This window comes from Rhinichthys klamathensis, unplaced genomic scaffold, assembly GCF_029890125.1.
Source record: "Rhinichthys klamathensis goyatoka isolate OS25496 unplaced genomic scaffold, OSU_Roscu_1.1 h1tg000254l_1, whole genome shotgun sequence".
NCBI lineage: Eukaryota > Metazoa > Chordata > Actinopteri > Cypriniformes > Leuciscidae > Rhinichthys > Rhinichthys klamathensis.
Window position 1 is genome coordinate 2,155,342 of NW_026606776.1, and position 17,175 is coordinate 2,172,516.

The following is a 17,175-nucleotide window of genomic DNA, read 5'->3' on the forward strand; positions in this document are numbered from 1 at the left end:
TCAGCTAGTTATTGAGTTGTCTGCACGACTAATCAAACCATGTACAATTATGCACGTTTTGGGTTCACCTGACCATGATTGGTCATATTTCTTAAGGGTTTTGACATAAGATGGATTCTTGTGTACAGAATGGAGAATGAAGGGATCTTAAATGGATACTCCACTTTTTTTGGAAATAGGCTCATTTTACAACTCCCCCAGAGTTAAACTGTTGAGTTTTACCGTTTTTGAATCCATTCAGCCGATCTCCGGTTCTGGCGGTACCACTTTTAGCATAGCTTAGCATACATCATTGAAGTGGACAAGACCATTAGCATTTCTCAAAAAAAAATGACCAAAGAGTTTCGATATTTTTCCTATTTAAAACTTGTAATGATATGACGCAGCGCCTGAAAATAGGCTACCTTTCGTCAACACAACGGAACTATTTTCAGGCGCTGCGTCATATCATTATAATTATTCATATCGTTATTCATATCAAGTTTCTTGATTATTACGCGGGAATGAGAGTATAGTTCCTAGCCATATCAGCCTAGAAAATCGCAACTTTACATTTTCCGTCGGTCTTAGTGCACGATGTAACTACAGAAGAGTCGAGTTTTAAATAGGGAAAATATCTAAACTCTTTGAGAAATCATTTTTTTTTTGAGAAATGCTAATGGTCTTGTCCACTTCAATGATGTATGCTAAGCTATGCTAAAAGTGGTACCGCCAGAACCGGAGATCGGCTGAATGGATTCAAAAACGGTAAAACTCAACAGTTTAACTCTGGGGGAGTTGTAAAATGAGCCTATTTCCAAAAAAAGTGGAGTATCCCTTTAAGACACATTTTTTAAAGGTTGAACTATTTTTAACAAAAATTGCACAAGACACGATTCAACAGTCAAATACGTTAATCTGAATGTGTATGGGGGTTGATTCAGTGCCATAACAGGGATGAACTTAAAGTCAGCATGAAATAGAAATTCAACCTATTTTAAACATTACATCCATGCATATCTTTCTTCTTTTTTTTTACCTTGTATTTTTTAATCACAATGTCATAACTCTATCCTCCAGTAAAATGACAGACTTCTCTCTGGTGCCGTATGCCCTATGTCTTCCATCATTTCACCCGCAAAAACCTTGTCCCTTTCTTACAATGGACTGAAAGCACGCATTAAGCTTCTATCCAATAAATAACCGATGGATGGAACAAAGTCCTGTCCTACACTTTTTTTTCTTTTTCAATGACAGTTTCACTCGGATGTACATCACAATACATGAAGCTAGAGTCCGCTATATTGCCATTTTAAAGACCCAACTTTTCCAAGAGTGTTTTACTGTATAAACTAATAGGCTAAAGCACAGCATTACAAACATCATGCCAATTAAAGCAATGCAACTGAAAAGTCAGTAATTAGTCGGCCATTGTGACCCATTCATAGCTGTGTGGAAGGCTACGCTCTCTGTGCGCTATTAAGTGAATGCACAGGCTTTACATACACATGGCTGGACATCTCTGACAATTAGAACACCAAAAAAAGAAAAGTGGTGTAGAAACGATTTCCACCCAGAAATACCTAGTAAATTTCACAATTAATAACAAAGAAACTATAAGTAACACTGAATTAAAGTCGGCATGAAACATATATGTGATAGGCTTTTCTTCTCTTTTGTGACGTATATTCAAGCAAAATGGCTTCTCGAACAAGAAATAATGTAAGGTGGGACCTGATTTTGTCCATTGGGAACTGATTGGATGGTTGGATAATTGTGGTTTCCTATTGGTCGATCTCATGTGAGTGACAGGTTGTCCCGCCCTCACGCCAGTAAACACGTATTCAAAGAAGAGAAGAGAAGAGAAGAGAAGAGAAGAGAAGAGAAGAGAAGAGAAGAGAAGAGAAGAGAAGAGAAGAGAAGTTGCAAAAGGGAGAAGTTATTTTGATTAAAGTTTACGAGGGCACATGAATAAAAAATAAATAAATAAATAATGATGTGCATGGACAAATAATTTAGAATAAAAACTACAATATTCAATTAAAAAAAGAATTAGTAGAAAGGCTTAAACAGTGTTTTCTGGTAAAAGATACTCCAATGATCAACTTTTTTACATTGTAGTAAACAGATTTCCCATACAATGAAATCTCAGTATTTCAGTAGTGATTTGTGGGCTGTCACGCCTCCTGGGTTCAGTCACTGACGGTTGTTGATGCTAGCCATGTTGGTAACAAATGCATGTAAGTGAGCACTACCCTGTCTCTCGTAACAGATGGTCCAGTAAGAATAGCCCGGCCATTAGTGTAGTATTTATACACTCATCATTAATCTACCATTGAGCTCGTTGGCTTTCTTTTTCAAAAATAGACAAGCAGGAAAAGAACTGGTGTTAAATGAAGGACGTAGCTCTGTCTGTGACTTTTTTGGAGGTACCCTTGGAAAAACCTTGGTGTGCACAAGGTTAATAAGGACTGAACTTCGCACCTTCTGGCACACCTGTGGAGGATCGACCCAAAACCCCTGGGAGTCGAGCTCGGTTTCACCGCCATATGGCTGCATGTGACAGCTGCCCATAAGTACCGATCGAATGAACAGTGTTTCCTGTCTGTCTCGTGTAGCCAGACAAATCGCATTCGCTCAAGATTTTATCTGGAGAATCACGTCACAATGCGAGTTTGGATGGCTGAGTGCACACACCGACAAAAATACACACATTAATATCTGAAACGTTTCAAGGGCATAACTATTTTACCAGAATGCAGAAAATTCAATTACATGGGCTAATTTAGCAAATTAAGGAGCCCACATGAATTCCACACATTCCAAAGCAGAGCAACCTTTTTTACCACTTTGTAAATGGAGGGAAAACAAGGCCTAAGGGATTGACCTTAAAGACACGATGAGTTTTGCAAATGGAAGGTATTTTCTCCTTTTATCCATGTGATTTCACTCACTTTTGCTTTAGAAAATCTCTGTTTTTAATACGAAACAAATCTTGTCCAAATCATTGCCTGACCTACCTGATATTATCAGTCCCACAGTGAATTCGGGCCCACAGAATGGCGCTTAAAGCTCGGCAAAATTGACATGCTCATTGTTCACAAAGTTCTACACAGCTTTCTCCTTAGCTTTTTGCATTGAAATTTGGCTACTTGTATCATGCTTTTATCATAGTTACTAACAAAAGCTTGGTAGTCAGAATTTACAAGATTTTCATTCAGTCAGACAAAAGTAAGATTCATATTTTTAAAATTATGCATTGTGTCATGTATACTTATTGTAAACATACTTTCACCAGGACAGCAATATCACCTCAAAAAGTTTAGCTGATTTTGATAATTATCAGCATTTTATTGACTTGTAAATGCACTCATTGAGCCGTGACTGCAATAAACCACTTCTCTACAAAATCTGCTCAATGTTTATTTACTTTTAAACAGTTTTGCCAGTAGCTTATGCCAAACAGCCTTTTACTATGCAAAGTGTGTGCCACTGAGAATAACACCACACAAGGTAAGTGATTTGTCAGTTTACTGCGTTTTAAAGCTATGTCATGCATTAAATCTCATCGAGACAAGATTTAAACCCAAAAAAAACTCACTGAAGCTGTGAATCTTCTCTGAAGATCTTTAACATAGTCGTTTCTAAACGGCCTATTTGTGCATGTGTTTTTAAACTGAGAAAGTTAAATACACCCCAGTAATAGTGACTAGATTGTTTCAGTTCTGTTTGTAATTTGTAATCATTTCCATCATCAAAATTCATGTTTTATTCTAATTATGTACATTAAATGATTTTTTATTTGATTTGATTTATTAAAATAATAGTGAAAAACACACTCATTTGTCAAGGATAACACAATAAAGTTTAAACAAAACTTATTTCCATTGTGGTCCTTGATGTAAAGCACAACTTCACTCCTAGAGACCGGTTACCTTGGTACTGCATACTGTTATACTTACAACACTACAATAAGAACACACATTTGCAAAATATACATCACAATTAAACATCCACCCAAAAACATTAATACAAATGAATTACTAAAACAACTTATCTAATAGCTAACTTTTAACTTTCAGACTAAAGCCAACCATATTTGACATACTCTGGCAACTTATCCCATTCTTGTGCTCCTGAGAATTCAAAAGACCTCCGACCGTACATTGTTTTGAATTGACATAATGTAATATCCATTAAACTTTGCCTAGTATTATAAAAATGTGTCTCACTTACCCTAGAAAAATACATATTAAAATATGAAGGAGCTCTTTTGTAACCACTTAAGATGTCCAAAATGGGAGGCATCAACATGTGTAACACTATTAAAACCTAACACCAACCGTATCAATTTATTTTGAGATCTCTGTAACTTAACGAGCCATAAACAAGACAAATCGTACATCCAAGAAATGCATGCGTACTCCAAATAACATAACACTAAACAAGATGCAAGTATTTAAACATTTTGCTTATTCAAAAAACTAACACATCTGGCAAGAAATTTTGTCGTAGCATTAACCTTCCCTAATATTTTCATAGCCATACTTGTACCACTTAAATCATTGTCTAAAACACATCCAAGATAATTAACAGTGGTTCTATTTGATATCACACAATCCCCTACCTTGATAGATAAGTAAGGACCTTTGTTCAGTTTACTTCTCGTCCCAAATAATATGGATTCAGTTTTACCTAAATGCAATAAAAGTTTATAATCAGAGAGCCAGTCTCTTACCCTACAAAGCTGCTCACCTGATATCACTTGTATCTTGAGAACATCCTTGTCCAATGATGTTTCATTAACAAAGACATCATTCCAATCAGATTCAGCAATTAGCATGTCTATCCAATTACACTGAAAAAATTATAAATGCAACACTTTTACTTTTCTGCACATTTTAGAGTGGCATTTTATTGTGGCCAGCCTAAGGCACACCTGTGCAATAATCATGCTGTCTAATAGTGCTGCACGATTAATCGTATCGCAATCGTAATCGCGATGTCAAACCTATGCGATTATATAACACAAAATGCAGCGATTTTATATGAAATAAACAAATTAGGGCTATTAACGCAGCATCTCTTCTTTTTTTGTCATCCTTTGACTAGTGTTACATGATCCCGCTCTTCGTGCAAATGCCCTAAAACCATTTTGCACGACAAGATGTCAAAAGAGAGCGCGCTGCCTGTGAATGTCCTGAATGTGACTCACAGAAAAATGCGCGCCAGTATAATGCGCATGCACAGACCGGGTGCCAGAATACAGTTCTCTTTCGAGCTTGAACGAACAATAACACACACAATTATGCCAAAATGTCGTTTTGTCGATTATCTTCATAACATAAGAACAGTCTTATGATGGACGAAAAGAGTTGTGCTTGTGAGAGAATGAGGCGCGTGTGAGATCCGCGTCTCGGCAACGGCTGCTCTTAAAGGGCCAGCAGCGAATAAAGCGTTCTGTCAGTAAAGTTGATCAAAGAATAAAGGGAACAGAAAATTACTCACTGCTCTTGACTAAAGAAGTTTTGTAGCTTTAATAAGGATTAGTCTATATATAATTTATAATTCATGCATCGCAGACTGTTTGATAACTTTATTCAATTTCTGTATATAAATCTGTATATAAATCCTCAATCCTACCTGTTAAGACAGGAAGGGCACAGGTAAATATGGCATTTATTATGGGTTTATGTGAGGATTGTTTGAAGTTCACTTAATTTAAAAGCTGTTATTTTTTTTTTAAGCCTAATAAATATTTTAAAAGTTGATAGCTTTAAATTGTATTGATGGAATCACTGTAATGTTGGATGGCTATAATTAACGTTTAAAATGTGGGGGGTGTCGTCATTTTTATCCCGACATCAATGGTTTATTTATCATTATAGGTGTTATCAATCATTTAGTTGTTGTTGCTAGTTTGAGTTGAGAAATACACATTAATACACAGAATGATCACTAATCTGTGTGTGCATTTTACTTTAGAACCAAGCAAGTTGACTCATGAAACCATTTGTTTATTATATCGCAATCGCATATCGCAATCGCAATATTGACCTCATTAATCGCAATATGACATTTTCCTCAAATCTTGCAGCCCTACTGTCTAATCAGCATCTTGATATGCCACACATGTGAGGTGAATGGATTATCTCGGCAAAGGAGAAGTGCTCACTAACACAGATTTAGACAGATTTGTGAACAATATTTGAGAGAAATAGGCCTTTTGTGTACATAGAAAAAGTCTTAGATCTTTGAGTTTAGCTCATGAAAAATGGGGGCAAAAACAAAAGTGTTGCGTATATAATTTTGTTCAGTGTACCATGAGAGAAGGGCTCTATACAGTTTTCTTGACTGCTTTCAGCATCCCTCCACCACCCGACTCCTCAGTCTTGGCTGGTTCCTACCACAGCCAGGAATACAGGGGGAGTACTCTGGGTTAGGGGCCAAAATACCGAGCTCGGAGCCATCTGCTAGGACAGCAGGCCAAATACGCATTCTCTTTTACTCTATCTGACAATTTATAAGTGTGAACTTGTGAACTAACTTTAAAAGGGTAAATCACCACTGGCACTGCTTTTAATAAAACTTGGCTGTCTATGAAGTAGAAGGTTGTGTTCATTGCTTGTTGTGCGTAGGGATCATTGTTCAAACATTGAATTTGATGTTTGTTTCTGTGCAGCTGGCCACTCCAGCCCCATCCACATTTGTGGGCTATGTTCTGAATCTTTCGTACTCCCTAGGATATATCACATTAGTAAGATATATTATTGTACATCTTACAATATGAGTAATACTTGTGTAAGATATATTAGATACAGTATATGTCTGTTGTGATTGGTCTACCGCTTACAGCACGTGTCAAAAACGAAACGCCTATTACCATTTCTAAATTTCAGCTCCGGAGGCTTCAGCACTTGCATACACAGTGATACGACTAGTAATGATGGCGTCGGTTTAACCATATCAATTCGAGCCCGAGTCCTCGTCCTTTGGAATTGCATGTAAAGTGGATTTGCTTTCGCAGCACAGAAAACAGTGTCTTCTCGACATGTCGACAACACGGACCAAACTCTTCCAGGCCTCAGCTACAACTACAGTGTTCAGGAGCTTGTCAAAGTAGACATTGTTCGCAATAAATACCATATGCTGGCAATGGCATTATGCAAAGTTGTAACAAACCTATGTAGGAATTGCAGGACTCATTTTAGGCAGTTCAGAATTGGTTCTTTCTTTTTGCAAACAATAACTCCATTTATTGCGATCTTTAAAACTTTACACGCTGTATGAAAGGTAATATCTGAAAAAGCATAATAGGGTATGCTTTAATATACAAAAGATTGCTTCTTTGATCAGTAACTTCTTATTTATTTTACATTATAACTAGACTGAAACCTTTCTGTTTATTTACAGGTTTAGAATCCCTGGTAATGCTTCTATGTTTCCATGTTGTTCAGGTGTGTGAGCAGCACGTAACCTGTTTTCAGTGTTTAGGAATTGTAGAACAGAGGAAATAACAATGTTCAGAATGAAAAACAGAAACATCTGCCATCATGCATATTTAAAGAGGGTGCTCTTCCTAACCACTCAGCTTTATGAGCATTCACTCTGTGGGGACGTCTCCGATTACTGTCCTTTATTTCTCCTGCTCACCTCCAGGTACACAACTCACACTACACCATTCAATACCAACTCGCTCTTTCTCCCTGAACGAGCCAAGCGGCATTATTATTTTATAACAAACACTCTTGCGTTAGCCATTCAATTAGCCCTGCAACATCTTCCTGGTGGCATACATTAGTCATGCCTCTTCTGAGCCAAGTAATGATGCCAGAACAGAGATAAATAGAGGAGAGAACTCTCTTCCTCCTCATTTTTCTTGACTGAGTAGTGGCATCCTTCCTGTGCTCTACTGGATTAAATCTCGATAATGGCATTAAAGGCGGGATAGAACAGAGAGAGCCGAACGGAAAACCCCAAGAAACCCAAAATAGGGCACCACAACTTCCTCATTAGCCCAGGAGCTCAGACAAGCTTTCCCTGAAGACCTTCCACTCTCATAGTCTTTCTATTTCTCCTTCTCTCCCTCATACACACAAACGCAATCAAAATAGGCTCTGGCGCACCGAGTGTCTAAGGAATGAGGAATAAAGCGCTGAGGTGCAGGATTAGACTAATCCCTGTGGTCTTTCACAGTCTGAAGGAGAGAGAAATTTTCAGATGAAAGGCCAAAAAAGTCAGGTGCTTTCCTCCATACTGAAGTTATACAATGCAAAAACTCTCTTTCTCTTTCAGTATTTTGGTGTTGTTTTCCAGAAAAAAAAATCCTTAAATCAAAATAATCAATGCATTTCTGAATCAACTAAAAAATATTGTTATAATTAATAAAAAAATTTAAAAAGATGATCAGCATACCAATTTGGGTGTTAATAGAATTTGGTTTCTATTCAGCATTCCCATGAATTCCACAAGTTTGTGAAAAAAAACGTATGATTATGTTATCCAGCATGATTTGAGAATGATCCCAAGAGATCACTAGATTTTGATATTGTTATTCCCTCATTTGGCAAATAACTTTGTCTTGTTTTAAGTATAAAACGAGATTAATTTTGGTTGGATTCATGCTATGCCAAAATAAGCAATTTCTTTCAAAAACCAGTCTTAATATCTTTCTCAACCAAATCCATCATGTTTTAAGTATCTTTTTTTACTGGAAAATATGGGTTGTGCCCCTATTATGCTATTTTAAATGTTCCTAATTTTGTTTTGGAGGTCTCCTTCAATAGGTTTACATGCAACAAGGTCAAAAAACACTTTAATTTTCTCAACATACACCTCTTTTCTCAGTGTCTGAAACGGCTCAATAAAGGATTCAGTCTCTATAAAGCCCTCCTTTCTGAGAGCTTCCTCTGCTCTCATTGGTCAGATGGCCCAGTTTGTTGTGATTGGTCTACTGCTTACACCGCATATCAGAAACGAAACGGCCATTGCCATATCTTAATTTCAGCTCCGGTGGTTTCCTCAGCAGCACTTCTATACTGTAGACAGAGATACGAACAGTAACAATGGCGTCGGTTTTACCGTATCAATTCCAGTGTTAGTCCTCATCCTTTGAATGTGCACGCAAAGTGAATACGCGAAGCAGAAAACAGTGTCTTCTCGACATGTCGACAACATGTTGCTGCTCAGTTACAACTATAGTGTTTGAGGGCAGGTCAAAGTAATAAGTAGACGTTGTTCGCAGGCAGCCAATGAAGACCATGGATGGTTTGAAATTATGCAAATTTGTAACAAACCTACGTAGATGTTACGGGATTGAGACTGAAATTGCTGATGACTTGTTTCGGCAGTTCAGAATCTATTCTTTCATTTAAGGAGACAACTTTATTTGTCGTGCACTTTGATCTTTACAACTTTGCTGATCTTTTAGATTAACTAACAGCTATATTGCACACTACATGAAAGGTAATTTAAAAAAAAGCATAATAGGGGCACTTTAAGAGGAATGATTGGCAGTTTACCATTCTGTGAGAGCCAAGCAACCATTTATGGGTCATTTAAACAATCAAATAAACTCTTTATTAGCTCCTTGATGCCCTCAGTAGTTCACCAGCGGCATGACCTGCTTACACTAGTGTGCATGACTGTGTAAGGCTGCCAAAGAGAAAAGAAGCTTACACAAAAAGACCTGTAGTGTAACGGACTCTGATAGATCTGTATTGGAATATAGTCAAGCCAGCCATCTGCCAGCTTGTCTATCTAACAGCTTATTTTATCAAGCTCTGCTTTCGACACATGTGACAGCACTGTGGTGGGGTTACATGATGGGAAGGAATCGATACGACGGAGCCCAGCCCAACACACACAGAATGAGAGAGAGGAGAGAAGAACGTGTCAACAGCAAATTTACAGTTCTGCTGTACTCTTAATTCCCTTCATTTTAATCCGATTTCTTACTGACGTGTCTAGGTAGAGAGTAAACTGTTTTATGAAGGAAGTTCAGCTGAATTATCTCACATAGGCCACTGTAGGTCTGTGCAACAGAAAGATTTCTTGTAGACTGTTGCCCCCCTACAGCTATTTAAAGAGAAACATAATTGCACAGCGGGGCCCTTTGTTCCCAAAGTATCTCTGACAAGCGCTCCCTTTCAGTGCTACATTTACTCCCCTGATATGGAGTAAAGCAGCACCAGATGTACTTGTTAGGGGCCAGATGATAGCCTTCAGAGATTTCACATGTACAAATGTTTACCGGTAAAACCTTGCGGTTACAAATCGTTGCTGGTAACTCAAAAGTTGCACGTGTACTGAAAATATGAGCCACCTCTCAGGATCACAATCCACAAAAATTTTACCTGTAGCTGGTCCCTAGGGCAGCACCCTCACACCTCTGTGCCTAAAGAACGCATATTAGCACATTAAAGTAATAATATGAACCCTTTTAATACAGTGCACTGTTCACCATTATGGGATAGAACAGGTACAAATGAGTACCTTCGAGGGTACTAACCTAATGACAAGCGGTGACTGATTTCTTTTCCCTGACAGTGCACACACAAGTTATGTGCTACCAACGACGTTGTAATTAAAAAAATGACAGGTATCATCTTAGGTCAGATTTGCACATAGATCCCAGTGTTTCCTACAGAATTGTATTTTTCATGTTCTAAAGTCATTCATTAAAATATATTTGTTACAAGACTGAATGTATGTTGCAGTCAGTAGCTCCCGAGTCCTGACTTAATTTCAGATTCGCAAGTAGGCTACACAAAACGACGTGCTCAATTTCGAAATCCCTTGCAGTTCAGTAAGTGAGTCAAATGTTGATGTAGTACCTGCTCTGATTCATTGAGTTCATTCAAGCTGAGTAAAATCGATAACTTGTGATGTCGTTGAGTCTTTTTGAACAATTCCTTAAAAGAGTCATTTGTTCGTGAGTCGGACTACATTGATGGCGTAGCATGGTTGTTTCTGCTATTGTTTTTTTTTTGTTTTTTTGCCATTATTTTGCAGTAGCTATACAATTTTTTTTACCTCATAACGTTCAATTTAGAACACAAACTCTCAACTTGTATTAGGGTGACGCCGGTGACCCATGACTGACCAAGACTCCAGGTAGACTAAACATCTAATAGCCTATGTGTGTTTAGTTATTCTAAATTAAATCCCCAGCTCAATGATCAATTAATAACCCCGTTAAAAACAGACAAACTTGAGAATAGTCGCGTAAAGGTGCACGAACAGAGCAGCGTGTTCGGGTCTCTTACCGGAGCAGTTCCACCCGGTGGGTGTTTGACAGTCGCTCAGCGATGACGGGAACGCGCAAAGTTGTTTCAGTGGTAATATACAAAAAAAGCAATAGGTCGTAAGTAACACTAAATGTGTCCAATTATCCTGCCGCGGTCTGCGTGTCTGTCGCAGCACAGCGCAAAGAGCCATCTCAGTTCACAGGGAATGACACGGGGACATGAACCGAGGGATCCGATCCCGCGACGAGCGCAGGCGACACAGTTCTCAGCAGCGGAGCAGTGATACACATCTTCCGGGCAATGCTGCGATGATCCCCATGTATGTATATGTGCTCTGATACCGGTGCGGTTGGACTATCTGTCTTGACAAGTGGAAGTGTCCGGTTGCAGTGATGAAACTCAAAGCTGAGATGAAGAGATACATCCGAGCATGGACCTGAAAAAGCTGTCCGGATCCACTAGTTGATCATGTTGATCACTCCATTCTGAGGGGGAAATAATGCTAAGCGCTGTCTTAAGTATCTCTCTCTCTCTCTCTCTCTCTCTCTCTCTCTCTCTCTCTCTCTCTCTCTCTCTCTCTCTCTCTCTCTCTCTCTCTCTCTTCCTACATGAGGTCTGTCTGAGAGTGTCTTGTTCGGCTGGTGTCTGGCTCTGACTGTGAGGATGAGGATGAGGATGATGATGGTGATGAAGGTGAGAGGTGGGCACACGCTTCGGCGGCGCGGATTGGCTATATGGAGTGTAGCGGGTACCGAGCCGTGTAATACAGCATCACAAGCGGAGATCAAGAGTGCAAGTGAGACTTCCTTTACCCCGGGCTGTAAAGGGAAATATAGCCTACAAAAGATGTTTACTTATTCACGTCATAGCTTTGACCTAAAAAAAAAAGGCTGCTTTACTCGAGTATAGCTATAGTTACAAATGCATTGACTTTTACTCGACTTAATACGCAAACTTTTGCGCATGTATCCAGACATTTTCGTTACTTTTGCACCTGAACGAACACATTTGCAAATGTAAGCTGCTGATGTCCGATTCGCAAACAAAGAGTCGATTCTTCCATGCAGGCTATGCCAATGGGTGAACAATTCGCTATGTGAATCGCGAATCTGAACCAAGAAGCACCCTGAAACACGTAATTGGAAGAAAAGAATGTTCATGTAAGCTTTAATCTGTTTATATATATATATATATATATATATATATATATATATATATATATATATATATATATATATATATATATAAATTCATAAATTCATTTGATAGATGTAAGGCTTTATTATTAGCGGTGTGAAAATATTTGTTTGATTTGTACATCTGACAGAAGTAGGCTACCTTTATTGTAGAACTGTGATACCCCTTGATAGGCAGGGATCACTGGTGATCCCGGATTAGTGTTGTTCAAAATTCATTACTTGTCAAAACATCTCACTCTTACTTGATCTGGACGAACTCAGCATCGTAAGAAAGGTTGAAGTCTACAGCTTCGATGTTTGACCACTGTTTATGATTTAACTGGTTTGCAGTGATATTAATTTCTTAATTTATGCCAGGAGTGCAAAATAATTCATCTGTAATGTTCGTTATTTTGAATAGAAATCATCACTCATAAAACATTAATTCTCGTGTTCTCCGGTTTATTTGTGTTCAAATACATACAATATACAGCATCCGCCAGGGCTATTAGTCCAATGGTGCGCATATTTGGAGAAATGATTAATAATTATCACATGCTAGTAAAATATTTCTTCATAAAGAATAACATTTCTATTCATTTACCACTGAAATGTGCGATCTAAAGAGCTCAGACAGCGAACGGAGCGAGATGTGTGTCTTCTCTTCCTGAATCGCGTCACATTTGACCTCAAAGCTATATCATTCGCTGTACAGCTGTCAATCATCTCACGTGGTCCAGCGTGACCTCTTCTGCATGACGCGTCATTTGTACACTTCCTCATACTGGACATCCGTGATAACAAAGCGAAACTGACATCTCTTCACCCGAAACAAGGAACTAATAAATGCACGATTGAAATATTATGTGTTTTGTGTTTGATTTTCGTGCGATTTGGGGTTTTCATATCAATACAGAATGTTTACAGAATGCATATGCTAGGAAATGCTAGCCCATAGCTTCATCTGAAATGCTAAATATAACATATTTCAAAATCTTTTCATGACTTGAAACCATTTTAATCCGCGACCGGCATATGATACAAATACTAGATGTTGTTTTAAAGTGAACTTTGAATAAAAGTGTAATATTAATACATTAAATTGTGTCATGTAGCTCGAGGCTACTTGTGCTAATGCACCTGCTTGCAGAAGCTATTCCATTTCATACAATCATTTAAAAAAATAATAATTCGCATTTAAAGTTCCAAGAATTGTTTGTTTTCTAACAAGACTTAATATAATAGATGGATTGATCATGTAGGGTGGGATCAGCGAGGTTTAGATGGCCAATATAGGCTATAATGGCTGAATTCAAACAAAAGAATAAGGATAAAAGAATAATGAAGATTAAGTCTCATACCGGCATAGGTGTGAAAGGTTGTTTGATTAAATGAAAAGAACATGAATGGGCCAGTTCTCCTCGCCAGACATTAGTCAGAGACTGTAAATGGGTGTTTACAGGGCAATAAAATATTTGATGAGAATCTTATATTAGCATCCTATAAAACTTCTCTAAACTCTCTCCTGACATGGTTTCACAATAGGCTTAATAAAATGCATAATTTTAGAAATATCATCCTCAGATTTTAAATGAAGCATGACCACAATTGTGGCTACACTTTAGTTGTGGTTTCAAGTTGCTATCCTAAATTCACATAATATTTTTATACATTTAATAAATATGTTCTTAATATTTGTTGTTTTTGTTTTTATGTTTGAGCTTATATATCTCAATATTAATAACAGTCTGATTAATTTTGAGTCTTGAAATGTAAACTCTCAAGGGTTGGCTTTCTAAATATATGTTGGTTATGTGTCTATTCAGAATGACTTAAGAGCAGCAACCTTTTTATTTTGGGTATGTCATGAATGCTTCACTTGCCAAAATTGGGGCCGACTAGTAAGGGTTAAGCGTGATACTCAGTGCGTTCAAATCAATACATTTTACATCTGTGCCATATATTTAATAGGCCTATAATAATCTTATGATCTAAAATGTCTAATAGCATCGGCAAAACTCGTTTAACCTGAAACTGAACACTCAATTGTCTGTATTGTTATGGTCTGGTATAAAGGAGAAAACGCCATATAATAATAATAAAAAAATGGCTAAAAAGTAAAACCGAAAATATTAACCTATAGTTAAGTGTCACAATGAAACAATATTTTGTCATGCTTGCCTAAACAAAATTTTTTAAATGCTAGAGTGTTCTGGGTACTTCTCAGGTTGCTTGGGTTTTCTATGTTTTTATTTACCTCAGTTTTGTTCTCATCTTGAACAACAGTGATAATTGCCTTAGCGATCATCACCACTAATTATGAAACCAACACCTGCAATGCATGCTGGGGAAACATGCATCATCCTGTAAATTGCAGTTGAGGTATTATTATTGGAAACCCAACCGAGCATGGAATCTGGACTTTTTATGTTAATTCCTACTATTTCAGGTGCGTTGCAGCATAATTGTTTTTCTTCCTCTTTTATTTTGTGTTGTTGTGCATCGGTTGGTCTCCATACAACATTCACAACACTAATCTCTTGATTATCTAAGCCAGTTCCAGTCTCTAAATGGAGTGATGCAAAAAGCACTTTTCCTCTCACACCCCTGTGTATCTCGTCCAACATTTAAATGAATTGCCCCACATGAGTTTGTGCTTCTCTGTGTTTCATTTCATGAGCATGCACAGTGAAGCAGTGTGTCATTCATAATTATCTGTCTGTCCGCTTGAGAACAGAATAAGCAAAGCACACACACTGTTCACAACTCTCCTCTCCTGTCACACCCAGTTGGTGTTTGTTCGCGCAGGATAAGGATGCATGACTTAAACTCAATTAAACTCAATTGATTTCCATCTATTTACTACAACCAATTTTGCCAGACTGCTACTTTCACTATTTGGACCAAACACTTACATAACGTGATGTTTAACTGTGAATTTCATTATTGAAGTGAGAAAACAGACATTTAAAGTGGCCATATTATGCCCTTTTACAAAGATGATTTTGTTGTCGGGGTCTGCTAGGATGGGTTTTCATGCTTGAATGTAAAAAAACAACAACAACAAAACAACATTACTTTTCGCATTTATACTGTTGCAGCACCTCTCTATCCAGTCTGTCAGTAATGCTCGGTTTAGTTGAAGCCCCTTCTTCCAAAAAGCTCAATGATTGGTCGGCTGGACCAGTGTGTTGTGATTGGTGGGTCGCTTTGAGCGTGTTTTGGAAATGGCACGCCCCTTACCATAACCGCGAGTTTCAGCTTCTCAGGTACAAACACTAATGATGGCGTCAGTTTTGCGTTATCAGTTTGATAGATTTAGGGTGGACAAAAACAGCATCTCCTGGACATGGCGACAAGTTAACACACTAACGCAACTCAACCAGGCCTCTGCCGTAGTGCTTGTGTATGCCTTTTTCATGGTCAAGCAGCATCATTAAAAATAAAAGAACAGCATAATAGTTCATCTTTAATCACAAATTAAAATAACCACAATCACTTAATTCGTTGATTAATCAGTCGATTTGTTCAAATTAGGCAATCAACTCCTGAGACCCTTGGTATCTGTCACAGTTTGAGAACCAAAAAATGTTATTGTCTCAAAATATACAGTATGTTATCATTAAAATAGGCTGTTATATGAATATAAATATATGTTAATTATATGTTAGATGATAAAACCTCAAAGTCTTTTGTCTTTCTGTATTGCATACACTGCCCTTTGCATACGCAGTTGATAGTAGAGGCCGTTGGTGGTCTATTACTCCAAACTGCAAAAATCAGGTCAGGTAACAGGTGGCATGTTAACATAAATTAACTGGTTTTATTCAATACAAAAATATTATTCAATACGAGTATACGACTGACTCAACCTGACAAAATTACACTGGTTGCGGACAGTTTCCATGAGCAATAGAGAGTACAGCTGGCATTGCTTTATCAGATTACTGCTGCGCTTTTATTAGACTTTTTTACAATTATTTTAACAGCAGTCAATGGCCAGATTTAATCCTTCATCAGCATTAAGGCTCAGACTTATCCTGTTCCCCATTCCCTGTCTCTTTTCCTTTCGTAGACCTTTCGACAGGCTCACAGCCCGAGTCAATTGCACATCCCGTTACAGCACTCGGTGTACCCTGCTCCCAATCCAGCTGTGCTGTAATGCACTTCTGAGCTGGTGGGATCGGACGGAAGCTCTGCTGAATAGCAGCGGGATTTTGGGGATTTTATGAGGATCACGGTGAGGAGTGGATTCTGCTGTTCCTTGAGACAGCAGAGGTGAAGACAAAGAATGGGAGAGTGTTTGAGCTAATCGTGTGTGTCATTGATTGCGCATGCAGGCGAGGGAATGTAAGCGTTCAAACCTGTGCGTGGTTGGATGTGTGCTGTAAGAGAGAGGGTGTTTTTCCTTTTCTTATGTTGTGTAATCCGCAGTGTCAACTCAGATGTCTGTTACTGTCTAACACCGCCAGCCGCCTATTTCAGGACCGCTTCAGCACAACAATTCCCACACAATTCAATTAACAGACTGAAAATAGGGCTCCCAAGACTGTCTTTGTTACAGCACTAATATGACTGCCAACGGGAGAACGTAGTCCGTTAAAAGATTCTCCTCTGCTAATTCACCAAGAAGGCCACATTCTAAGCGTGGCTAAAGAGGTCTTTGTCTTACACTTCCTTTTTGCATGCAGAGCTCCGGTGTCCTCGTCTCACACTGAGAGCACTCCTATTGTTCTCTTCAGATGAGCTGCTTTAATTGAGCTTTTCTA

General features: G+C 38.2%; 1 protein-coding gene across 2 annotated transcripts in view; it reads right to left on the bottom strand.

Annotated features, from left to right (window-relative positions):
- The window catches only part of tmeff2b (transmembrane protein with EGF-like and two follistatin-like domains 2b), an 83,422-nt gene extending 71,609 nt beyond the window's left edge, over positions 1–11,813 (bottom strand). Inside the window, exon 1 of one of the 2 annotated variants that reach the window (XM_056266869.1) lies at positions 11,247–11,813. In XM_056266869.1, the coding sequence (XP_056122844.1) occupies positions 11,247–11,418 (172 nt within the window). In that variant the 5' untranslated portion in view covers positions 11,419–11,813. The remainder of the gene's footprint in view (positions 1–11,246) is intronic. The other variant, XM_056266868.1, reaches the window with a different exon arrangement.
- Between the last annotated feature and the right edge of the window lie 5,362 nt (positions 11,814–17,175).